Source organism: Phyllobates terribilis, unplaced genomic scaffold (assembly GCF_046119375.1).
Source record: "Phyllobates terribilis strain yellow unplaced genomic scaffold, ASM4611937v1 Scaffold_4__5_contigs__length_816908805, whole genome shotgun sequence".
NCBI lineage: Eukaryota > Metazoa > Chordata > Amphibia > Anura > Dendrobatidae > Phyllobates > Phyllobates terribilis.
This window is the reverse complement of record NW_027362764.1, coordinates 545755819-545782297: the sequence shown is the minus strand read 5'-3', so window position 1 is coordinate 545782297 and position 26479 is coordinate 545755819. Positions and strand designations below refer to the sequence as shown.

The 26479-nt window shown below is 40.2% G+C and overlaps 1 protein-coding gene across 1 annotated transcript in view; it reads left to right on the top strand.

Annotated features, from left to right (window-relative positions):
- Positions 1 to 26479, top strand: part of DOK6 (docking protein 6) — a 746130-nt gene that overhangs the window by 200358 nt on the left and 519293 nt on the right. The window contains 1 exon segment of the mRNA XM_073676947.1: positions 14620 to 14727. Coding sequence (XP_073533048.1) covers positions 14620 to 14727 — 108 coding nt within the window.

Below are 26479 nucleotides of genomic sequence, written 5' to 3'. Positions count from 1 at the left end.
TACGCCCCCTCTTTTTTAGGCCAGAAAGACATTTTTTAAGAAGAAGCGGGGCATGAATGTTCTCCCTGGGTTCCCAAGTTCTCTCCTCTGGGCCAAACCCCTTCCAGTCCACTTGAAAAAAGGTTTTTCCTCTTACCCTCTTGGTGGCCAGAATGTTCTCTACCTCAAAAATGTCCTCAGCGGAAACCGGAGCAGGGGGAGTACCTGGATTGTTGGAAAAAGAAGTAAACACAACTGGTTTGAGGAGAGATACCTGGAAGGAGTTGGGAATCCGTAAGGTGGCCGGGAGTTTTAACTTGTAGGCCACTGGGTTGATTTGTTTGAGGACTTCAAATGGACCGATGAACCGAGGACCCAACTTGTAGGAGGGTATTTTGAGCCGAACATGTTTGGAGGAGAGCCAAACCTTGTCTCCCGGACGGAATTGAGGCGGATCCAGACGTCTCTTGTCAGCATATCTCTTCATCCGCTCAGAGGACTGAAGAAGTGTGGACCTAGTATTCTCCCAAATGGTGGAAAATTCGCTGACCAGAGACTCCGCGGCAGGGTTGTCCACAGAAGCAGAGATGGGAAACGGAATCCGGGGATGTTGACCATAGACTACAAAGAATGGGGACTTGGAAGTCAATTCGCTCATGGTTGTTGTAGTAGAATTCGGCCCATGGTAGGAGGTCCACTCAATCGGTATGGTGAGCATTAACAAAGTGCCAGAGGTAGCTGGTGAGGATCTGGTTGATACGCTTCACTTGGCCATTGGACTGTGGATGTTAAGCGGAGGAGAAATCCAGGGTGACATCCTGAAGCTTACACGTAGCTCTCCAGAAGCGTGAGGTGAACTGAACTCCTCGATTCGACACAATGTGGAGGGGTAGGCCATGGAGATGGAAGATGTGAAGGACGAAGTCCTTAGCCAGCTCCGATGCAGACGGGAGACCAGGCAGGGGGATGAAGTGGGCCATTTTAGAAAAGCGGTCGGCGACCACCCAAATGACTGTACAACCGGCAGAAACAGGGAGATCTGTAATAAAGTCCATGGCAATGTGCTGCCACGGGGCAGCAGGTGCGGGAAGGGGCAAGAGGTGGCTAGCTGTAAGATGTCTGGGAACTTTGTTGCGGGCACAAGACGAACAGGCCGAGACGAAGTCTACCACATCCTTGCGCAGGATAGGCCACCAGTAATGCCAGGTAATGAGCAGGAAAGTGTTCTTCTGATCGGCATGGCCAGCTAGTTTAGATGAATGACCCCAGTGAAGAATCTTCTCCCGATCTGGAACTGCTACAAACCTCTTACCGGGTGGGAGACGAGTCAGATCTAAGGGGGCCATACTCATTACTTTGGAGGGGTCGATGATGTGCATAGGCTCCTCCTCTAGATCGGAGGACAGGAAGGATCAGGACAAGGCGTCAGCTTTAACATTCTTGTCCGCCGGACGGAAATGTAGGATAAAGTCAAAGCGAGCGAAGAACAAAGACCACCGGGCCTGACGCGGATTGAGTCTTTGGGCATTCTGGAGATATGCAAGGTTTTTGTGATCAGTATAGATGATCACTGGGTATAGAGCCCCTTCAAGCAGGTAACGCCACTCCTCCAGCGCCAATTTGATGGCTAGCAGTTCTCAGTCTCCTATGGAGTAGTTGCGTTCCGATGAGGAGAAGAGTTTGGAGAAGAAGCCGCAGGTTACCATTCTCCTGGATGAAGATTTTTGGGTGAGCACCGCTCCGGCTCCGGAGGAGGAAGCATCAACCTCCAGGAAAAACTGTTTGTTGCAGCACTGGGGCAGAGGAGAAGGCTTGCTTTAAGGAAAGGAAGGCCTCCTCAGCTTTGGGAGGCCATACCTTGGTTATTTGCTCCCTTACGGGTGAGCGCAGAGATGGGAGCAGTCCGGGAAGAGAAGTGTGGGATGAAGAGATGGTAGTAGTTGGCGAAGCCCAGGAATCGCTGAATCGCCTTCAACCCCTCAGGACGGGGCCATTTTAAGACGGCAGAGAGCTTCTCGGGGTCCATTCATAGACCTGTCTGGAGATAATATAGCCCAGGAACGGAAGGGAGGTCTGTTCGAAGAGGCACTTCTCAAATTTGGCATAGAGATGATTCTGCCTGAGCCTAAGCAGAACTTGACGAACATCCCTCCGGTGTGTGGGAAGGTCCGGAGAGAAGACCAAGATGTCGTCCAGGTACACCACCACGCAGGAATATAGAAGATCACGGAAGATGTCATTGACTAATTCTTGGAAGACGACGGGAGCATTACAGAGACTGAAGGGCATTACACGGTATTCATAGTGACCGTCCCGGGTATTGAATGCCGTCTTCCAGTCGTCTCCTTGACAGATCCGGACCAGGTTATACACCCCACGTAGATCCAACTTGAAAAAGATCCTAGCGCCCTTAAGGCGGTCAAACAACTCAGAGATGAGTGGCAGGGGGTATTTGTTTTTGACCGTGATTTGGTTGAGTCCTCGATAGTCAATACAGGGATGTAGTGAACCATCCTTCTTCTTGACGAAGAAGAATCTGGCTCCAGCCGGGGAGGTAGATTTCTGGATGAATCCCCTAGCCAGATTCTCCTTAATGTATTCCGACATGACCCGGGTTTCGGCCGACGACAACGGGTAAATACGCCCACGGGGTGGAGTGGCATCGGGTACCAGGTTGATCGGGCAATCATAAGGCCTATGAGGTGGCAGTGTCTCTGCTTCCTTTTTGTCGAAGACATCTGCGTAGGACCAGTAAGGTGCCGGTAAACCGGGTAGATTAGCCGGGGTGAGGGGCGGACGAACCGAGCGGACGGGGACCAGGCAGGTCTTATTGCAATCCTGCCCCCAATGGAGATCTTCACCGGATTGCCAGTTCAGCACGGGTTCATGTCTCTGAAGCCAGGGTAGACCTAGCAATAGGGAGTGAGAGAGACCGGAAAGCACATGGAAGGAGATCCTCTCAGAGTGCAGCATTCCCACCTGCAGGGTTATAGGTTCTGTAACGAGCAGGATGGTCACTGGAAGGAGCCTTCCATCCACGGAGGTGACTGCCAATGGTTCAGCCAGAGGTTTGGTGGGAATGTGATATTTCTCTACCAGGGACTGGGAAATGAGGTTCCCAGCAGCTCCGGAATCCAGGTGAGCAATTTCAAAGTAGTGGTTCTCCCCCTAGGAGATAGAGACGAATAAAGTCAAGGACGGAGAGGATTTACTTTTGCCTAGGACGACCTCTCCGAGCGGTCCTAGACTCTGGAGTTTCCCGGCTTCACCAGGCAGGAACGGATGTGGTGCTCCTTACTACCACAGTAGAAACAGCTCCCCTCGGTTCGGCGAGTTTCTAGGCGAGACTTGACCATCTTGGCCTGGTCAATCTGCATAGGTTTGGGCGAGCGTGCCCGGGGAATTGCTGGTTGTGAAACCAGTTTCTGAAAAACAGGAGCAAGACGAGGAAATCTTCTCTCCCGGGCAACCTCCTTGGTACGTTCTTGGAAACGGATGTCAATCCGGCTAGCTAGTGAAACCAGGTCATCCAGGGTGGTAGGAATGTCCCGACCGGCTAACCCGTCCTTAATCCGACCGGAAAGACCCTCCTAGAAGACAGACACCAGAGCCTCATTGTCCCAGGAAAGCTCAGAAGCGAGGGTACGGAACCGTATGGCATATTGGCCCACGGTGAGACTCCCTTGGTGGATACGTAGCAGAGAGGAGGCAGTAGAGGATTTTCGTCCTGGTTCATTGAAGACTTTCCAGAAAGCAACGAGGAAAGACAATAGATTGGACACCAGGGGGATCCCCTCTCTCCCACAGGGGATTAAGCCATGCCAGTGCTTCTCCAGTGAGGTGAGACATGATGAATGCCACCTTGGCCCGGTCGGAGGGAAACTGATGTGCCAAAAGTTCAAAGTGCAGGGTGCACTGGTTTATGAAACCCCGAGCTAGAGCGGGGTCGTCTCCAAAATGAGGAGGTGCAGAAAGCCAGGGACCTGGGTTGGATGCCGTGGTATTGGTGGGCAGCGGCGCTGCCGGAGCGGGAGTCGCACAACTCGAGGCGGACACAGGTGGAACAGTCAGTGTGTCCAGGTGGGAGTTGACACTCCGCAGGAAGTTCAGGATGGTTTCCTGTTGGGATCTCTGACGAGAAACCTCCTGGTACAGGTCAGAGAGCGAGGGGGCTTGGGGGCCACCGGGTTCCATGGCCCGAGCAAACTGTTACGGATCCCGGTGTTGGAACCTTTGTGCTGCGGTGCAAGGAGGGACCCAGAGGGGCGTAACTAAATATTAACTCGGACCGACCTAGGTCGTACGGCGGCTAACGACTCCGTGACCAGGGAGGGACCGAGCAGAGGGACCAGGTGCTACGCCGGGGACGACCTTGTAAGAGAGCAGGTGACTCCCACGGGTCAGATGGCTGAGACTGACCGATACTGCAGATGGGCACAGCAGGCAGGCTGACGAGAGATCTGGGTAGATGAACAGGCAGAGACAGCAGGCGACATGCGGGAGCCTCTAGGTAGGCTGTCAGGTGGTCACAGCAAGTGACAGAAAGGAGCCTCCAGGTAGGCTGACAGGTGGTCACGGCTAGTGACAGGCAAGAGCCTCTAGTTAGGCTGTCAGGTGGTCACGGCAAGTGACAGGCAGGAGCCTCCAGGTAGGCAGACAGGTGGTCACGGCAAGTGACAGGCGGGAGCCTCCAGGTAGGCAGACAGGTGGTCATGGCAAGTGACAGGTGGGAGCCTCCAGGTAGGCAGACAGGTGGTCATGGCAAGTGACAAGCGGGCAAAACCCATAGACAGACTGGCGGACTGGATGGAAGACAGACTGTTGGGCTGGAGAGTAGTCAGGCTGGCGGACTGGACTGATAGCCAGGCTGGCGGGCAGGACTAGTAGTCAGGCTAGCAGCGGGACCTGAGGGCTGAAGCAGAGGTAAGTACACTCTGCATCAACTATTGCTCGGGCACCTCCATTTTGGAGGAGGTGCCTTATATATGGGAGGACCTCCGGCAATTGGCCGGGGACTCCTTAGGGCGGCGCGCGTGGCCCCTTTAGGAGGGAGGGAGCGCGCGCGCACCCTAAGCACAGTGCCCGGGAAGCTGCGCATGCTGGCAGCAGAAGTAGGAAGAGGAGCGCTGGAGGGCGCCGGGCAGGGAGCACGGCGGTGAGAGGGACGGCGTCTCTGTCTGGCAGAGGGCAGAGACGCCGATGCTACAAGTACACCTTTTAAATCTGCAAGGTTGGAAACTATTCACAAATTAAAGAGTAATAAATCTTCCACTCTATGGCATTTAAACTCCGTATGTTATTTGGCTGATGGTGAAATAACAAATTTGGGTTGGTGTTGGGTTGTAGTAATGCAGTTTCACTTAGATCATTGAGGACTCATCATCAAAAATATTTCTTTAAAAATGATAATTGTTTACAGATACATGTTAAATAATTATTCTATAAAATTAAAATAGGACATCTTATAAAAAATAAAGTAGTACTTTTGTTCATAGATATAGATAAAGGGAATCTGTCAGTAGGATCAATCCTCCTAAGCCATCTATATGGGCATGTAGGTTCTAGGAAGCTGAATAAAATGATACCTTGATATCTGCGATCTGATGTCTTATTCCACAGAAATCCACTTTTTTATTATATGCAAATGAACTGTTCCAGGCTATGGGCCGGACACTGATCTGCATGAGAATCTGCCTCCAGAGATTATTTTACAAATAAAGCTGGCATCATCAGTGTGAGACAAGTAACTAAAACAGAACAGGAGAACTGAACTTTGTCTCCTTAGAAACACATTTGTTGCAGCTCTCACAGCTCTTCTGTAAAATAACAATATTGTAACCCTGTCTGCCTGTGAGATGGGAGCTGAAGCTGAGAAGAACCTGCAGATGTGTCAGGTATAATCACACACAGCTCTGCAGTGAGATCAGGAGAGGAGAGAGCGGCCATCACATATCACACTGGTAGCTTCCCTTCATGTAAAATAATCTCTGGAGGCAGATTCTCATGCAGATCAGTGCCTGGCCCATAGCCCTGAACAGTTCATTTACATATAAGAAAAATTTCTCCAGAATAAGACATCAGATGTTAAGGTATCATTTTATTCAGCTTCCTATGACCTGAGTGCCCATATAGACGGTTTAGGAGGGTTGATCCTACTGACAGATTTACTTTAAAGGGTTTGCAATGGCAGCGAACAAACCCAGGACCTGATATTTATAACAAAGGTCCCATACTGCATGAGAAGTCACTTGTATTTGCACATAGTACTTGTGGGTCAGTGCTATAGATTTTTCACTGGAGCCCTGAAAGTTTGAAACATCAAGTTACACAAGTTTATATTGAAAAATCACAGCTGATCTTCTTTTCTTTCTGTTGTTTTGGAATTTTTGCATCACTCATTTGAGTCATCTTTTAGCTCTTGTAGGTTGTTTGCATCAGTAACTAACAGGTATCTTGGGCACTAATTTTTAGACAGCTTCATGCAGCATCATAAAGTCTTCATATTATGCCGTGATGTCCTAATGGTCTTGGTCTTCACCATGCCTCTGAATTACCAAATACTATAGCTTAGTTGGTGCTGTAGCCTTAGAATTAGTGTCTATGTATATCAATATCTGGGACTAGACCTCACAAAGATCTATTAAAAATATATTATAAGTAAATGATAGTTTTTAAAAAAATTATGTATCAGGGACTCATGGTTGGAAACCTAATTTATGACTGTACTCTCAGAAGTCAACAAAAGTCTATAATTTCTGTCCACAACACTCAAGCAGTTTCAAGCAGCACTCAAGTTTCTGTTTCTAAATTGCGACATTTTCATTCTTAATAAATAATGACAATATTTCTCTTTTTCTCCAGATAAATATCATTTGTATTTAACTAAGTATTTATTATACTTTTATCCGCCCATATTTTTGCTTGTACAATATCCATAGTTAAGTGCTAAGTAAAAGCAATAATATCCTTTGTCTAAATGTTTGGAAATATGTATTTTGTGCTTATGTAAGTTGATGGGCTTTTCAATATTTGCAGCTAATTAGGTTCATGCATTATGCTATTTAGCTGATATTTTCTGTATGTGTTCCTAAATTTTGATTTCTTACATTGTTAAAGTCCTAATAAAAACAAAACTTTTAAAAAAATCCAATTTAATCAGTCTGTTTCAGTTGAAAATCTTGTACTTTTGCCTTTCTTGCCTTCAATAAAAAATGATTTGGCAAAAAAAAATGTAAAAAGTGTAAAATATTAAACCTATATATGGAAGCACCTGGATGTCTATGTGCATTTACCTTCTTTGTCCTTCATTATAAAGGATATTATTTCCTGCTCCAAACCCCAGCTGTGAGGCTTTCTCTTATTATTTTCATTGTGTAGAGCGTGAATAGCATGCAAACAATTTTACATCTTATTGTGATGTAAATAAAAATGATTCTTTGTTACAGATCATTTGTACATGTTTGCTAATTCACACCTGTAATCCCTAAATTTTTTTAAGAACTTTAAGAACTGTGGACCAGTAACAACCATACATAGAGGCTATCAGTTTTAGATAGAAGGGAGTCAACTCCCATTTCTGCCAATAAGCTATTTGAAGGGGCCACACATTCGTGCAAGCTCTGCTGTCTCCTCAATGTTTAAATTAGACAACCTGCTGTTCACACTTGCCTATGCCAAATTTTTAGTAGTAGAATACAAGATATTATAGCATTGTCTCATAGAAAGGAATAAAATAACACTTGCCTTACAAAAAAAGCACAGGCAAGAACAAAACCAGCCTAAAGCCCTGTAAAATATTGAAAAGGCTGTAGCACTTCCAACAGCGCCTCGACCCCTCAAAGCGCTGATGAAAGGGGTTACTGTGAGTTGGACTCTCACTGATTTACTACAGGTGGTCTGTACTAAAGATTGGCCATGTATTTAATTGGCCAGATAAGTCTTTTAATCATAATTTATATCCTTCTCTATTTTTTGTCAAATCTTCCATCATGCTTTACTGATTATTGAAGATATGACTTAAAGGGGTATTTCCATCTTCAAGATCCTATCCCAATGTGTAGTAGGTATAATAATAATATTAGCAAATTCCTCCAATTAGAAATGTACTATAGTTCTTCTGATGTCGCTTACCTCACGTGCAGGGAATTGCAGTAGCTCAGGTATCCATGGCTATGGCCACTAACAACTAACTAACTGTCACTATATGACTGATCGTAACCATGGATACCTAAGCTACTTAAATGCCCTGCCCTGCACATGGGGTAAGCAGCAAAGCTAATCAGAACAACATTTCTAATTGGAGACATTTTCTAATATCATTATTATTACACCTACTACATATTGTCATAGGATCTTGGAGATAGGAATTCCCTTTTTTAACAACATGTTTACTGCCTTATGTTGCTAAATCTTAGATTTAGACTTAGCCTTTAAAACCTCATTCCACATCTCAGATGGTGATTTTGCATGTTCTAATGCAAACTGTAAAAGTTTCATGTCTAGTTCTTTTAGCTGCATAACTTTTAGACATAGCACTAAGCTTTTGTTTCACAGTTGAAAGATGATCATAAAAACTTGGAGGTCTGAAAGAAGAGTGCAGTTGAATGTTCTCCAACTTTGTTGTTTTGAAGTGGTTGTTCAGGAATAGGAGAAATCCTGAACTTTTACTCATCTGAAAATACCTTTCTTTGTAATATTATTATATTTGAACTTCTTGATAGACCCTCACCTCCTGTCTTTTCCATTCCTTAGCTTTCTTCCTAAAGGGAATCTCTTAGATTTTTTGACCTGACAATACTGCGGGCAGTGCTAAGTCAAATATCAGTTTAAGTATACCTTCATGAATAGTTTTAGTATCAGCATGACTGTGAAAGAGAATCTTTAATCTATCATGTCACTCTTGCAAATTTGGTGAAGGAGGTCACCAATGTTAAAGCACCACTCCAACATTTTTTTATTTTTATTTAACCGCTGGAGTTGTGAAACTAATCTGAGTTCCCTGACCTTCGTACTATACTTACCAGGTGTTGTCGTCATCTGCTATCACCGTCGCTGCAGTCTTGCGACACCATTTTGTGACAGCAACTTCTGACTGACCGGAAACCAGAGGTAATGGTTACAAGCTTTTGATGTAAGTCTACGAGAGCTTAGTTCTGGGCTCTTTCTGGCTCCTAGAGACTTAAATTGAACTGTGACTTCCAGATCACCCAACAAACACTGGAGGGATCCGGCAGGTCATAACTTGCAGAAGCCCAACCAGAATGGCGCCAATAAAAGATGAAGACGATGGCTAGTAAATATTATGCTGGAGGCAAGGGACTTAGATTAGTAGCACCGCTCCAATAAAGAAAAAAACGCTGGAGTGGTGCAGAAAGTGGTTCACAACCCTTCCTTTCAGCTCATGGATGTACTATTCTCCTAGACTGATGCCACGTCTGTCACTCAAGAGCAGAGACAGAGGTTTAAGGAGTGCTTACTACAGATACCACAGAGTCCATCAGCATTTGGAACTGTCTTCAGAGCAATCGCGAGAAAACACCCGCTGTATTAAAATTACTACTTTAGAGCAATATTCATAATAGCATCATAGCATCATACACAAAAAGTATGTGCAAATTGTGTTCTAGGCCTGATACTTAGTGCAGTCAGTGGTTTTGCAAGGTCAAAAATGTTGACAAAGCCCCTTTCAGCTATACCACTTTAGCTTCTTACCATCACATGATCAGAAATGATGTTTATGTTTATCAATAGGAAGTAAATGCTAAAATTTTCCAGTTGAATTACTGCAAGCATGAGTAATTCATAGAAAAAAAGTATTTTGGGAGATTTGTATAACTTTTTATTGCACAATAATAATACCCGTTTAGGTTTCTAACAATATGTTTGTTTTTGTTGCTCTCCAAGGTCCTGAAATTTTGTTACTAAATTTGAATTTGCAGTATGCATTTTTATTTCTCCTGTTATATTGTATAAGTTTCAAAATAAATATTTAGTGTCCCAGTAGTAAATGATTTCACGAAAACCACTTTAAAATATAATGTAATTTTAGGATACACATTCAGATGTGTTCTTCCTCACCTTTTCACTTGGCTCAACATATCTCAATTGTGTAGCGTGAGATAACTAATTCTTAGAAAAAAATATGATTGATAGTTGTGAAGACACATGGGTCTCCTGTGGGCAGAATACTACTCAGACAACAGAAGGTGAGGGTAAAACAGTGTGGCAATATTGAACCACTGAACAGACAATAAACAGATGACCGGAGAGTCATAATCCTGGCTTTCCCAAACATCTCCATGGGACCAGGCGACCAGATGGTCCCAACCTGGCTTCTACTAACATATCCATGGGGCCAGGTGCCTGAAGGGTAATAATCCTGGCTTCCCCAAACGTATCCATGGGTTCTAGTGATGGTCAATGGAGCAGATCTGTGTTCTTCCAGCTGAGCTGTCATCCTGTAGAGTCAAATCTGTGTCCCTCTTGATGGAGCCATGTGTCCTGGTTGCTGTTCTGAAGAGTATTTCTTGGTTGTGATTTTGTAAAGTCTCTCTTATCATCCAAAGGTCAGGAAGGAAGGTGGTAGGGGCTCATCTCTCATTGTTTGAGCATTTAATTAATTTTCATAGCTTTCCTCCACTGCTCTGCAGGTCAACAAGCCACAAGGACTTATACAATGGTAATCAACATATTAGCAAACATCATCGTTCAATGACCCTGCGTCCCTGTCTTGCAAAGTTAGCAGACAATAAGTTGCAGTAAATATCAACTCAAGTGTCAATATACAGGCTTATACAAATAATAGTCTGTTTCTTGACCAACCAAAGAAAAACACATAAATTCGAAAGTCAACATAAAGATAATAGGGTATGTCTCCTTGCCTACTGAATTTACATCTGGATAATTAAGATTAAGTTCTATTTCGTCACAATAGTATTTCATGACATGTCTACGCTATAGGTGTCTATGTGTGGCCGCTCACTTCTTGTGATGTGAATTGTAGTCTGTCAAGCGTTTTTCAATCAATTCTCTCCAGTGTGTGCATATTAGTTTATTCATCTGCACTGTTCAGTATTTGATTTTCTGTACATTTTTTTTACAGTATTCCCTTTTTATTGAATTGTGCACATCACACACATGTTTAGAATCTGATGAAAATATTCTTCATGAACTTCTGTTATTTGTTAGGCATTTGCTTTTTACTTGACTCACAATTAGCGATCCGCAGCTAGTTGCATTCAGACTTACTAATGAATCAGTGTAGAAGACATCACCAAAACTAAACCTTTACTTCCATGGAAGTTTCTCTAATTTTTCATTCTTTAGATTTAATTACTGTATGTCGGTAATCAAAATGGATTTTTTCTTCCATTTTGAAAACCCATCTTGTTCTCCTCCGGGTGCATAGCTTGTGAAAGATCTAAGCCCTGTTCTCAGTTGTTTCTTGTCTATAAGACTTTGAAGAGCCCATGAAACGCAGACATTGCAAGCCAGCTATGTTTTTTTCTACAAGGGGGATTTGCTCAGTTAAATTTATATTCAACAGTGTTGAAAAGGAAATAATGGGAACAATGAAAAAATAGAACTGTTGCTCTTAACTGTGTGGAGTGGACTAAATACTGATAGCTAAAACTCATAATTTGGCAAATCGTCAGAATATTTATGGTATAAGAATTTTTAGCAATATTATAATTTAATCAAATAATAATTGGATTTTTTGAAACACAACAAAAGTGCCAAGCTTAATAAAAAAGCTTTGTGTTACATAAAATAACCTGCAGGTATAAGAAAAATATATATTATCATTATTATATTATATGTCACAAAAACAACTGCACCATTATTTATTGAGTGCTTTACATTATTGCCAAAGTACAGTATGGATTAAAGGAGGCAAGTCCTGCTCTTAACTATGTTCAGCTGTGAAGAAAACGATGATAAAATCTAGTGGTGGAAAGGGAGTATGCTTAAAACAATGCTTAAAACAATGCTAGCTTACATAAATGTAGAGATGATCAATACGTTTGAAATTCATATTTGTCAGTTTTGACAATTTTTAAGAAAATAAATAAATAATAATTTGTGGAACATGAATTTTCCAAGAATTCCATATAGTCCAGTTAACCTGAAAATGTGTAAATATGTGTCTAACTCTCTGAAACCCCTAGGGCTGTGTCCAAGCCCTTTCAATACCTTTAATTTTAAATGCAGCCTTTGTAATGTCTAAGTGACCCAGACAATAATAGCCAACAGCTCATTTAATAACACAGTGTACTGACAGACTTTTCATGTTTTTTTTAATTTAAAACAGTCCAAAAATTTTCCCTCTTTGTCATTTGTGATCAGGCAGAACGTTTTGTGCAGAACACTTACTCAGCCAGTCTCCAGATCTAAACCCTATAGAAAGCTTTTGGAGGGAGTTGAAAGTCTGTGTTGCCCAGTGACATCCCCATTGCCAACAAAGGATATATAACAAAGTATTGAGATGAACTTTTGTAATTGACCAAATACTTATTTTCCACCAAAATTTGAAAAAAAAATTCTTTCCAAATCAGACAATGTGATTTTCAGGATTTGTTTTCTCATTTTGTCTCTCATAGTTGAGGTCTACCTATGATGTCAATTACAGGCCTCTCTCATCTTTTTAAGTGGGAGAACTTGCACAATTGGTGGCTGACTAAATACTTTTTTTCCTCACTGTACATGTGAAGAAAACAAATGTGACATCAGGCTGCAGTATAGATGTGGCATGTATGGATATTACATTGGACTAGTAAAACAGGTGTGTGAAATCAGACACACAGATAATTGTCTACATTTTTTCCATTAATTCAACAAAATTCAATTCCCTTCTGGAAAATAACAAATAAGGAAATGCTGGATAGGTACATTACCAAAAATCCAGCACAAGCAAGAGGGTGCTGTATTTGTGTGTCGTGGCAGATGTAAAAATTTATTAGTAAAACAGGTATGTAAAAAAAATGTTTGCAACACATGTACACTTTATGAATTAAGCCAGTTGCAGTTAAATGTCTGGTTTTTAGGGAATTTTTTGTATTAAAAAAAAAAAAAAACTATTTTCCCCCCTTTACAAAAACAATTGCACAAGAATTGCAAAAACTCAGCATATTCACTTGTAACAAGCAAGAACACCATTTAACACTGATTTCAGATTATTTTTCTGTAAAAACTATTGTGTTATTGTGCTTCTGCTTTCTAGTGCATTAAAAATGAAGAAAATACAAATGTGTAATTGTAATTCAAATGCAGCAGGACAGATGTCAGCTATACCAAATTACTAATCAATCACGCTTCATATGGCACTACTGCTATCACTTCTATCTTTCACTTCCTCAATAGAATCTCTGTATTATTTATTTATTTTATTCATTTAGGACCCCTTCACACGTCTGTATAAAACCAGTACCGAATAAAACAGTACTGGTGTCATCAGTGTTTTGAATCAGTGTGCCATTAATATTTTTCCAGTATGAATAAAGAAAGAATGAAATTACAAAGCTTCTCCTATACTTTGCCACGTTAAACACATACAGCTCACGGATGCCACATGGAGGCACACGGAGGGAACTCATATGTCATCCATGTGATGTACATGTTTTTCACAGACTCTTAGACTTGTATTGGCCCTTGTCATCTGGGCTTCCAGAAAGAACACACATGTCACCGTGTGGTTTGCATGGACACGCAGTTCCATGTAAAAACACAGACATGTGCGTAGCAGCATATGTTATAATGGGTATGTGTCGTAGTCGTGAAAAAAAAGGATACCATATGTGCCGGAAACATGTACATGTGAAGGGGGCCTTATATAGTGCCATTAATTCCATAGCTCTTTACAGTCGTCAGCATCCCTGTCCCCACTGGGGCTCACTATCTACATTTCCTATCTGTATGTCTTTGGAATGTGGGAGGAAACCTGAGAACGTGGAGGAAACCCACGTAAACACAGGGAGAACATACAAATTCCTTGCAGGTGTTGTTGTTGGTGGGATTTGGACCCAGGAACTCAGTGCTGCAAGGCAACAGTGCTAACCACCTTGCTTCCCAATACTTTTATTTTCTTCAGTGCTGCTGTTATGCAACACATTATTGTCTAGAATATTTGTCCATTGTTTTAGAGCTTTCTTTTCTGAGCTGTGACTTCTTCTCATTATCCAAAATACTAACCCTAAAAGGGCTGCTGCATTCCATACCTTGGCATTTGTTCCAGCTGTGATAGTGGCTCTTGATTGGCTTCACTATGCAAAGTGATATGATTGCTGCAAGGCATTATGGGAAAGCCCACACAGTCACACCTGAGATCATGTAAGCCTTCTATGTCTGACACAATCTCTGCAATGTGTAACATAGCAAATTGAAATCACCATGACCTACGAATTTCATAAAATTCAACTTGAGTTCAATTCACATCCAATTATTTATCTCTTTATGAATGTCATCATGGAAGGGTCACAGTTCAATGAGTAAAATAAGTGCTATCGTTACAAATAGCATTATAATAAAGCAGACGTTTTATTTATCCTATTGAAGTGTCCATATGTTCTGCTAATCTGGTTTTACAGTATTATATTTTCCTTTATGTTAAGTAAGAACTTATTGATTTTATACTTTTATTCGCAGATTTATAGGCGCTGCTGGCTAGTGTTTAAGAAGGCTTCAAGTAAAGGACCGAGGAGGCTAGAAAAATTTCCAGATGAAAAAGCTGCCTATTTTAGAACATTTCATAAAGTAAGTTTCTATTAAAGTAAAGGTTCATGTTTTTTGTGCATAATATATTCTGTGTGATGAGCATCTTGTAATCAGCAGGAAGGCTATGCTCTAAATTCCACTTTAATTTACCAAAAATAGATTTAATTTACATTAATATTTTTATATTACAATTTGGTTCATCTTTATCATTTCAGTCTTTTAAAGTAGGGTTCCAGTAAAAGAACGTGATTCCAGAGATAAAGTGATTCTGACTTAGTCTTTTACCTACATATGTTCTTATATGTCTAAGGTTGAAGATAAAGTCCTACTTTCAACCACAATGTTTTATGTTGCAAAATTTTGTTACAAATGTTTAAAAATAACAAAACCTTCAAATCTTAAATTAAATTTACAACTGCTTTGATGGTTTGCTTTTTAATCTTGGTACTATTCACAACTAGAATTGTCGCTTTTAAGGCAACCTACCACAAGAATTTTCTAAGAGGCCCTTTTATACATAATAAACATGTTCAACCAAAGTTCAGTATCTTAATATTTATTGAACTTACAGAGCCAAAGTCTGATGCTCTACTACTGAGAGACTCCAGTAACATCTCCTTGTTTCATTTTTCACATGCACAGTCCAGACATAGAGAACGTACATTGATTCATTTCAATCTACCCAGTGCAATTTCATACATTTACCCACATAAATACAAATAATGTTGCTGCATGTATAACAACACTGAATCTGATCAAAAAGTGTTCATGTTGCCATCATAATTTCTTCGTAGTATAGCTCCAGGGAAGACTTTGGGTCTGTGACTTTAAGCAATCAGTTTTCAATTAGTTTGGAAGATTTCATTCAACATTGTATTGTAAATTCATTGTATTGTGCATGATAGAAATGGCAAATTGTTAAAAGGTTTATCTTGAATCAGATTGGCAAATAATTTGTAAGTTTATCCTGGATCTAATTATTTTAAAGATGTATTCCCATCTCCAAGATCTTATCCCAATATGTAGTAGGTGTAATAATAATAATATTAGCAAATTCCTCCATTTAGAAATGTAGTATAGTTCTTTTGATTCGCTATGTTGCTTACCCCATGTGCAGGGCATTGCAGTAGCTTAGGCATTCATGGTTACGACCACTAACAACTAACTGTCACTATATGAGTGGTCGTAACCATGGAAACCCAACCTACTGAAATGCCCTGCACAAGCTTATCAGAAGAACTCTACTACATTTCTAATTGGCGGTATTTGCTAATAATATTATTACACCTACTACATAAGGATCTTGTTGATGGGAATACCCCTTTAAACTAAAGATCAGTTTACTTATTTCTGTTGCAAAAGTATAATGGTCAACTCTATTTATGATCTAAAGCAGTTTTTGTAGTTGACTACCTGTGCGCTGTATACTTATAAGTGCTATGTAGCTTATGGGACTGGGTTTTTACTTTGGGAAATGTGTCAGAGCACCATTCCAGACTATTCAACCAGTATGGAGAGGTTTTATGCTTTTTTGTTGCTTTGCCATTTCTGGTAAACATTTTGCATGGCTGGAAATGTATGTAGTAGTTTTATCCAAATGCTAAATGGGTGATTGATTGGTTGTCCATCTGTTGGCAAGTGAAATCTCATGCCCATCACTGTCCTAACATGGCTTAACAAAAAAAAACTTATTTTATAGCTTAAAGTTTTGAATCTTGATGACTAAGTGTTGCATGATTTTAATTGATGCCTTATTAGTTAAGTAATATACAGATGTATTATGTGTTAACTGAACAGTTGTGTTATGATTACTTGAATGGCTAATGGGTGACCGGTCAGTTGCCCATCTATTGCCAGTAGAGATGTTATCTATGATAAACTTAATATAGCCCAACATTATAGCATTGTACAGACCTATATTCATGGTTTATCCATACATCTAGTAAATCAGTATGAGCAAATGTTGTATATTCAGAAAAGATATCTAGATTACTTTTTGTACAGCAATAGCAGAAATCAAATGGACGCGATTCATTAAAACCATAGTTTTGTAGGCCAGTCTTAATGATGTGCGTGCTGGAGTAAGATGAGCCTAATTCATTGAGAGACACATCTCATCTCACAACTGGCCTGTGCTTCTCTAGAAATGTTACTCCAGTCAGGGGCTAAAATACATTTCTGGTGTAGGTTACTCCACTAAAGTCGACGACCTTTTGACAAATTAATCGGGAGGGCTTCGCAACATCTCATCCAGCTCAAGCTTTTCCCATTTTGGCAGAGCTGGCTGGGGCAAATGGCAAAAGCATTTTGTGCAAAAATTCTAGCGAAAACACTTTGACGAATCAAGACCCCAAATGTGTTTAAGTGGTTTATATTATAGAATGCATATTTTGGAGGTGTATACTCTCTTTAATCTGGCATAGAGGGGTCGTCTGTTTTGTGTTTTTTTGTGCTGTGTTCAGCTGTATAGAGTTATTTCTGTGCGTAGTTGAAAATGTATGTAGTAGTAGCCACATGCTAATTGGGTAACTGATCGGTTGTCCATCTGTTGACAAATTTCATGTCGTAACATAGTCTATAAAAAAAAATAAAGATGAGCGAGTTTATCTTAGTGCATTTGAACTCTACTTGAATTTTACTAAACATTGTATTCTCCAGAATACGCTTTTTTTTTCAATTTGTTCAGTGCAAATTCAAGAAAATAGTAGCTGTAAAGGCCTGGCAAAAAAAGATGAAAAAATAAAAAATCACTTACCTCACTGCTTACCTGTCCCATCACCCCACTGCCAGCCATCAGGTCCTTCGCTCCTCTTTTTTTGCCTTCCCTCATTCCCTCTTCAGCTTGCTTTGCTATGGGCCATGGCTTCCAGCATGAGTAGGCCTCTGACGTCCCTGCACACCATTCCATCACGCACATGCTAAGATGTCACAACGTGCATCCCTTGATATACTGACTAGACCTTGAGTGAAGAATGTCTCAATGTCATAACATCATGAGGGTTTGGTGTGCAGGCATTTTAGAAGCCTACTTGTGCTGGAAGCCACAGCACAAAGTGAAACAAACCAAAGAACCCGTCTAAGGCTAAAAGAAAAACCCGATGGTAGAGGTGACGGGACAGGTGAGCACTGAAGTGAGTGGTGAGATGAATATTAATTTTTTTTTCTACATCCTATGTATAGAGACTCTAAAGCATAATAAGGAACATTCAATTCTCATCAATTAACTTTGATTCAAATTGAATTTCCTTGATAAATTGCAGTGATTTGCCAAATTTAAATATTCATTTTAGGTGAAGCATACTCACGTGCTGATTCCTGATGCTTATCCATAGCTCTGCCAAAAGCCCCTTATAGTCATTGGTGGGAACCGTCACTAACCCATCACTGCTAGAAGGGTAAGCTTGGTATTTTTGGACCCAGTATGAAAAGAATAGTGTGAGCAACCCTTTAATTTTTTTTTCATTGTAATATGCCTTAGAAACTTGTGGCAGCTTGAGACAGTATGTAATATTTATCTTGGTTCCCATATTGTATATTTTTTGATAAATAGCTGTCATGAAACTTGTATGTAAATGTTTATACAGATTTATTACAGTTTTTTTACTATTACCCACTGTTTAAATGGGATTCAAACATTTAACTTTTTCACTTACAAATAAAAATCACATTCTAAAATATGATTTCTTATTATTCTATTCTTTATAGAAACTTTACTGTAAATGCAGATTTGATGATGCTTTAATGGCACTGATAAATAGAAAATAAATAACTGAAGTAAAAATTAATTCTTACTTTATTCTTTACAATTACTGACAATTATTCAGCTTTTTTCCTAGAGGAACTTTCGTCAGTAATTTTTCAAGTCTAATCAAATTTACTAATTTGGATTGAGGTTCTTTAATATCTCAGAAGATAATGCATTATTAATTTTAGGGTCTCCTTCCTAATCCTAGACCTTGTTGAACCTTTTGGCCTCTTGCAGTGGAATATTGTATATTTCTTTTTTGGTATATAACATTTTCTTAATATTCATTCACAGTTGCCATTAGTCTGTTCCTGGAATTACAACAATATACATTTTTAATTCAGTTATTTGTTCCAGTGACCTGTCATTGCAGGGTTGAATACTGATATTTCCATTTAAACCTGCTCTTACAAAGTACATTATAAAACTGATTATATGTTTTGAAAAGCTATGCAAAACCCATATTCCATTTCTCAGTGATGCACACAACTTTCTCCTAGGATTTTTTTACAGGGCCAGATTTCTTATTTGAAACAAATGCTAACTTACGATATTACATGTTAATTGATTCTCATTTTTCTGCATTTATCTGGAGCAATCATCAACACTATATGTGACAGATGAATCATTAGTGTGATTGTTTGCTTAGAGTTTCATCATTGTAAGTACAATACATTGCTGTTTACACAGGCGGCATTCTACTTATAAATATTGATGTTATTTGCTTAAAGAATGGGATTTATCGGTATCTAGCCATGTTTACATTGTTGATTTGGAATTGTTGTCCATGTGATCATTAGCCTTAGTAAAAGGGTCTTTACTCACTGAACTGGCTAGCTGAAGGCACCCGTACACATTAAACTTTCAGCCAAACTTTCAATATCAGGGGGTTCGGCTGATAGTCTGATGTGTATGCATGCCCTGGACAACTGATGCGGAGATGTTGATCGGATGTGTCCGATTTTGGACTGTCGATAGTTTTGGTTTCTGAAAGATAAGCCATTGTCAGGTATGTTTCATAAAGTCTTTCTCATAAGTGCTTAGCAGCATTAGTGCTCCTGTGTATGAGAGAGTCGGCCTAGATGAGTGTCGACCAAAGCACTGTTCGGCTGACTATCATCTATTGTTTAGGGCCTGCTTAACCATTGTTGTTTACAAGTATCTCTGTCTCTCAATTAACCTATCAACAGTCATGTCAAATGTTTAAAGGGTTTTGGTTGGAACAAAAATTAAAAAAGTATGATTCATTTTCAAGACAGTTGACTGTTCACTGGCTGCAATTCAACAAGTGAGTGTAAAAGCTGTAGGAGTCCATATAGTAGGACAAATTATTGACCATCTATTAGAAAATAAATGAGTTAATATTACACAGATCCATAATTACAGACCTTCCTACTCAATAAGCCAGTTTATTACATTTTCTCAGCAGCATAGGTTGGGTTCACATAGCATTTTACATTTTTTGCCCTGTCGGGGCTTCCGTCTGAGACCCCCTTTCCGACAAAATAGGAGTCTGGTGTACCCACTAGCTAATGGGGCCATTGACTAAAATAATGTAGATGCAGCCACAGTGTGCCCTTTCATGTATCACTTTCGGCAGTATATGCCTTGTTGAGGATGGCACCAATAGGTGTATCCGGCTAAAAATGATGCACAACAGAGTACAGAAACCCAGACAAATGCACTGATCGTAGGAAAATACTTTATGTGAACCCAGCCTGACATAGGTTTGTTTTGAATACTTTCTTCTATTTGTTTGCCACACAACAGTAGAGATAAAAATGTATTTTGTTAGTACAAGTTTTACATAACTTGATAATGTCTATTATCTAAATAAGGGGATAAAGCATGTAATTTTATAAACCTTACATGACATACATTTTGAACATTTATTAAAACATTTCAGAAAAAAATCTAAAACCAATCAATAAGGAAACTATTTTCAATTCATAGCATCAGTTAAATGTCTTTGCTGTATATTCTTTTAATAAATTTACATTTTTTTTCAGTATTATTTTTTTACTACAAAAATGATTCATTTAACCTAACATCTCAATAATAATTCATACTGATCTTCTGTTGGTTTAGTGTTGTGGGATCAACAAGAACAAATTGTTACTAAAATGTTCATCAGATTTTAAAATATATGTGACCCTAGAGTCACTGTAAGAATTCATTCCTCATGTGGGTGCTTCATACGATAGATATAAATCACATTCATTTGACATGTTTCTAGCGTTATCAAATAATCATAACACTCCTTGACCCGCATTATACCTCATAAGATAAGATATAAAAAAGTGTAATTCAACCTATACCATAGCATAGTTACAGGTATGAAAATAACTAAATAATACCTATTTGAATTCCATAGTTTTTCGTATTAGGACTTAATAAAAAAACATCTGGTCCTTAGAAATCAAGATAAGTGGATTAATCAACAGAGGATCGAGTCTGATTTAAATTTCATGCAGTTTGTTATTTCTTGTGAATTCAAACATTCTGCAATTCGATTCATGAGAATAGGCGAAAAATACTTTCCCATGATGCCCTACAGCAATCAGTTCATATGGTATAGCTCAGCCAATCAGGGGATGATATCATAGCTGGCATAAAAGATAGGGGTCGGTCAAGGAACACCATTTTATGCCTGAATTGTGCAGAGATAAGATCTTAGAGCACATAGTAAAGGAGCAGAAAAAGGTTTATGTGATTGTGGTGTACTACTAAAGTGCTGATGTTCCACATTAAACATGGATGTGATAATATCAGTTTGTGAATTTCAAATTAAAGATTCAAGTGATTCAAGCCGTATAGTCATTCAGTGTGATTGTGAACTGATTCATCTGTGATATATTGCAGCTACAGCACCTTAATAGCTACATTTATTTTTCATATAGTACAAGCAAGAAGGGTATGTATTAAATCCCCCATTGCTAATTGTGCAAATAAAACCAAATTACCAAATTCTGAATTCAAAGCTTGCATGTCACTGAAACTATGATTCTTTATTTTGAGACATGGGAGCAATTTTTTTTATTTTAAAACAGAAATCTCCATAATCTTGAAACTTAAACACAATTTTTTACCTATCAAAATGTATGTATTGGTAAGCATATTTTTGCAACCCACTTCATTGCACTAATAGTCTAATATTAGATGCATTCCAATGTACACAGTGGTCAGTTGCAGGTGTTTGCTTTTCGGATATGATTTTATCTAGATTTTTGGGTCCCACACAATTGAGTAAAGGCACATGACTGTATTTTTCTTTCACCATTCATTTAAAAGGTTTTATTTTTTTCATTCCTGTTCCAATTAGCTACTTGTCTACTTTAGATATCGTACACCCGTGACCATGCTGCCCACTATTGCAGCATATTTATCTCCAGTCATGAACCTTTGTGTAGCAACTTCGCGGGGCTAGCATTTTTGTTTTCCTTCAGTTACATTTCAGTTTGGTTCCACAAAAAAGAGAGAACGGTAGACAGAGAGCGCACCAATCTAAGTGTAGTATACAGTGCACTGTGAAAGTACTTGGCCCCCTTGAACTTTTCTACCTTTTGCCACATTTCTGGCTTCAAACATAAAGATATAAAATTCTATTTTTTGGGGGAAGAATCAACAACAAGTGGGACACAATCATGAAGTGGAATGAAATTTATTGGATATTTTAAACTTTTTTAACAAATTAAAACAGAAAAGTGGGGCATGCAATATTATTCAGCCCCCTTGAGTTAATACTTTGTAGTGCCATCTTTTGCTGCGATTACAGCTGCAAGTCGCTTGGGGTATGTCTCTATCAGTTTTGCACATCGAGAGGCTGAAATTCTTGCCCATTCTTCCTTGCAAAACAGCTCGAGCTCATTGAGGTTGGATGGAGGGCGTTTGTGAACAGCAGTTTTCAGCTCTTTCCACAGATTCTCGATTGGGTTCAGGTCTGGACTTTGACTTGGCCATTCTAACACCTGGATACATTTATTTTTGAACCAATCCATTGTAGATTTTGCTTTATGTTTGGGATCATTGTCTTGTTGGAAGATAAATCTCCGCCCCAGTCTCAGGTCTTTTGCAGACTCTAGGTTGTCTTCCAGAATGGTCCTATATTTGGCTCCGTCCATCTTCCCATCAATTTTAACCATCTTCCCTGTCCCTGCTGAAGAAAAGCAGGCCCAAGCCATGATGCTGCCACCACCATGTTTGACAGTGGGGATGGTGTTTTGAGGGTGATGAGCTGTGTTGCTTTTGCGCCAAACATATCGTTTTACATTGTGGCCAAAAAGTTTGATTTTGGTTTCATCTGACCAGAGCACCTTATTCCACATGTTTGGGGTGTCTCCCATGTGGCATGTGCAAACTTCAAATGAGACTTTTTTTGGATATCTCTGAGAAATGGCTTTCTTCTTGGCACTCTTCCATAAAGGCCAGATTTGTGCAGTGTACGACTGATTGTTGTCCTATGGACAGACTCTCCCACCTCGGCTGTAGATCTCTGCAGTTCATCCAGAGTGATCATGGGCCTTTTGACTGCATCTCTGATCAGTCTTCTCCTTGTTTGAGATGAAAGTTTAGGGGGACGGCCGGGTCTTGGTAGATTTGCAGTGGTCTGATACTACTTCCATTTCAATATGATCACTTGCACATTCCTCCTTGAGATGTTTAAAACTTGAAAATCTTTTTGTATCTAAACCCGGCTTTAAACTTTGCCACAACAGTATCTCGGACCTGCCTGGTGTGTTCCTTGGTCTTCATGATGCTCTCTGCACTTAAAACAGTACCCTGAGACTATCACAGAGCAGGTGCCTTTATATGGAGACTTGATTACACACTGGTGGATTCTATTTATCATTACCAGTCATTTAGGACAACATTGGATCATTCAGAGATCTTCACTGAACTTCTGGAGTGAGTTTTCTGCACTGAAAGTAAAGGGGCCGAATAATATTGCACGCCTCACTTTTCAGTTTTTAATTTGTTAAAAAAGTTTAAAATATCCAATAAATTTTGTTCCACTTCACGATTGTGTCCCACTTGTTGATTCTTCCCCAAAAAATTAGAATTTTTTATCTTTATGTTTGAAGCCAGAAATGTGGCAAAAGGTAGAAAAGTTCAAGGGGGCCAAATACTTTCACAATGCACTGTATAGCGGTAATATGAATATTTATAATGGTCTTTTGTACTCACCTTTATTTGGTCTTTCAGTTAAGCTTACTGATCTCTAAGGATCACAAAGAAAGGGATTTTCTCCTTTCAGTTGGTTTGCTGCATACACCTGGTGGCTATTCGATAACCCTGCTCGGGTTACCATAGGAAAGAGATTTTGACTATAATGTTCCTCCAGGCCAAATGTGCTCCCAAGAAGCCAGTGAATACTGTGGGTATATATTTTCCAAACGATCTTTATCTGTCATGTAAATATAACGCGTTTCGACAAAATTATGTCTTCCTCAGGTATATTCTCAGCTATATTGCTGAGAATATACCTGAGGATAGCCACGATATAAGATTATATAAGACAGCCATGATGATGGTGTATAAAATGATGGTAGTCTTACGTTCAAAGCAGAAGTGGATGAAACCTGAAAGTCAAAAGTTCAAAACATTGTTACCCTTTTGCTCGTCACTGTATTCAATGTTTAAATATTATAGCATTTCGGAGCTCAGCTTTAATTTGTTAGACGCATTTTACAATCGTAGGTGCCATAACTATACAGCTGGCTGTTGCTCCAAATTACTTTCCGCATGTATACCTACATAGCAACCACTGTATTTAAGGATAAGGATTTTTTGCCCCACCCCCACAAAAATGTGAATAAGAAAATGAAAACATTTTTACTTTTTACCTGTTTCAATATTCTATTTTGGTATATAACCATATTGTGCTGCATTTTTAGGCAGTGTTCCTATCTCCTTTCATTTGAGAAACAATAACTGGAGGGAGAAGCCCACAATAGGGTAAAACCCTAATATAGGAGATAGATTATACAATAGATTTAGCTCACATGGGGTGGTGGTGCATAGACACAACCATTGTAAAGGTTCACATAACCATCTGCAGCTGCCTCGCGGCTTGCTGGAAAAGAAGTCTCTTGCTACGATATTGCATGCATGTTCTTTTTTTTGAGAAAGATGCCGGTATGGCATTGCAACTAGTGATGAGTGAGCATGCTCTCTACTGCTTGGTGCTTGCCCTAGCATTTCACTGCTCGAGATGCTCGGAGCTCGCCGAGTATTTCCCGGGCTGCTAGTCGGGAGCTCGGGTCTCCTCCCTGCATGTTTGGCGCTCTTTACAGAGTCAATGACATGCAGGGATTGCCTGCCACTCACTGTTATGCCATAGCTATGTTGGTTGTGACATTACAGTGATTGGCTGGCCGCACAGCATCATCAGGTCTATATCAGACCTGGCGCCGCCATGCTCGTCACAGTCACTCTGGAATCAGACAGTGTAGGGAGAGGTGTTGCTGAGCTAAGGAGAGATTTGCTTGTTTCTAGTTAGTATAGGTGTACCAAACTATATTAGAGACATATATCCATCTCAACAAACAGTCCTTCTGAGGACTAATCCATCTGCAGAGATATCAGGCAGGCAGTGTATATCGGCAGGCAGAGTATATAGCAGACTTCAGTGCACATAGCACAAAAAGCTCCATTCCAGTTTTGTCTGCTGCTGCTGTTAGATATTTCTAGAAATAGGCCCAGGTCTCAGGGGCTAGCAATAATTTTTTTTGGGATCTTAATTCTCATTATTTGCTTAAAAAGCAATCTAGAGAACACTGTTGTTCTGCACCATTTGCTTGTTGGCACTGCAGAACACAGCCAGGTCCTTTCCATATTATAGCACTAAAAATCCAGCTATTTAAAACTGTGGTTTGTCCGTCACACGGATCACATATAATTGCGCTGAAAATCCTGCCATTTCTGGCCTCCATTACATTTTTTTTCAGTGTGTTAGTGAAGCAATTGACACCAGTTTGCTGTTCAAAATAGTTACCTAAAGGCCAAGAATTTAAAATTGTGGTTTGACCGTCACATGAATTACATATACATTTTCTGAAAATACTGCCATTTCTGACCTCCATTAAAAATTTGTTTCAGTGTGTCAGTGAAGCAATTGACATCAGTTTGCTGTTCAAACTACTTACCTACAGGCCAGGTATTTAAAACTGTGGTTTGTCCGTCACATGGATCACATATACGTTTTCAGAAAATACTACCATTTCTGACCTCCATTAAAAATTTGTTTCAGTGTGTCAGTGAAGCAATTGACACCAGTTTGCTGTTCAAAATAGTTACCTACAGGCTAGCTATTTAAAGCTGTGTTTTCTCCGTCACACGGATCACATATACGTTTTCAGAAAATACTGCCATTTCTGGCCTCCATTAAAAATTTGTTTCAGTGTGTGAGTGAAACAATTGACACCAGTTTGCTGTTCAAAATAGATACCTACAGGCCAGCTATTTAAAACTGTGGTTTGTAGGTCGCACGGATCACATATAAGTTCGCTCCAAGTTCAGTCATTTGTAGTGAGCGTGGAAGATATTGTCCTCCATTTAAAAAGGGCAAGGCACGTGGCAAGGGACAGGGAACTGGACGTGATAGTGATGGTGCATGCAGAGGCCGAGGCCGTGGGCAAGCTGAAATTGTGCCACAACAAACACCCACATCTTCTCGTTTGACCTTCCTGTCCCAGTTAATAGGGGACCGCAGAACACCACTATCGAACACAGAGCAGTGTGAAAAGGTTATTGATTGGATAGCAGGTAATGCTTCCAGTCACTTAGCCACCAATACCATCACCTTGTCTTCCACACAGTCAAGTCTCAGTAGCTGTGAGTCTGGACCACATATTTCTCACCCTGAACCTCCTTCCTCCCACCATGCCGAGTGCCCGGAGGCAGCTGATCCCACACTTGGACACTCCGAAGAGCTGTTCACTTTTCCATTTATAGATTCGGGCCTCTCGCCCGGTCCACTTGAATCAAGGCAAGAGGAGATCGCATGTAGCGATGCCCAAATATTTGAGCATCCACGGTCACATGAAG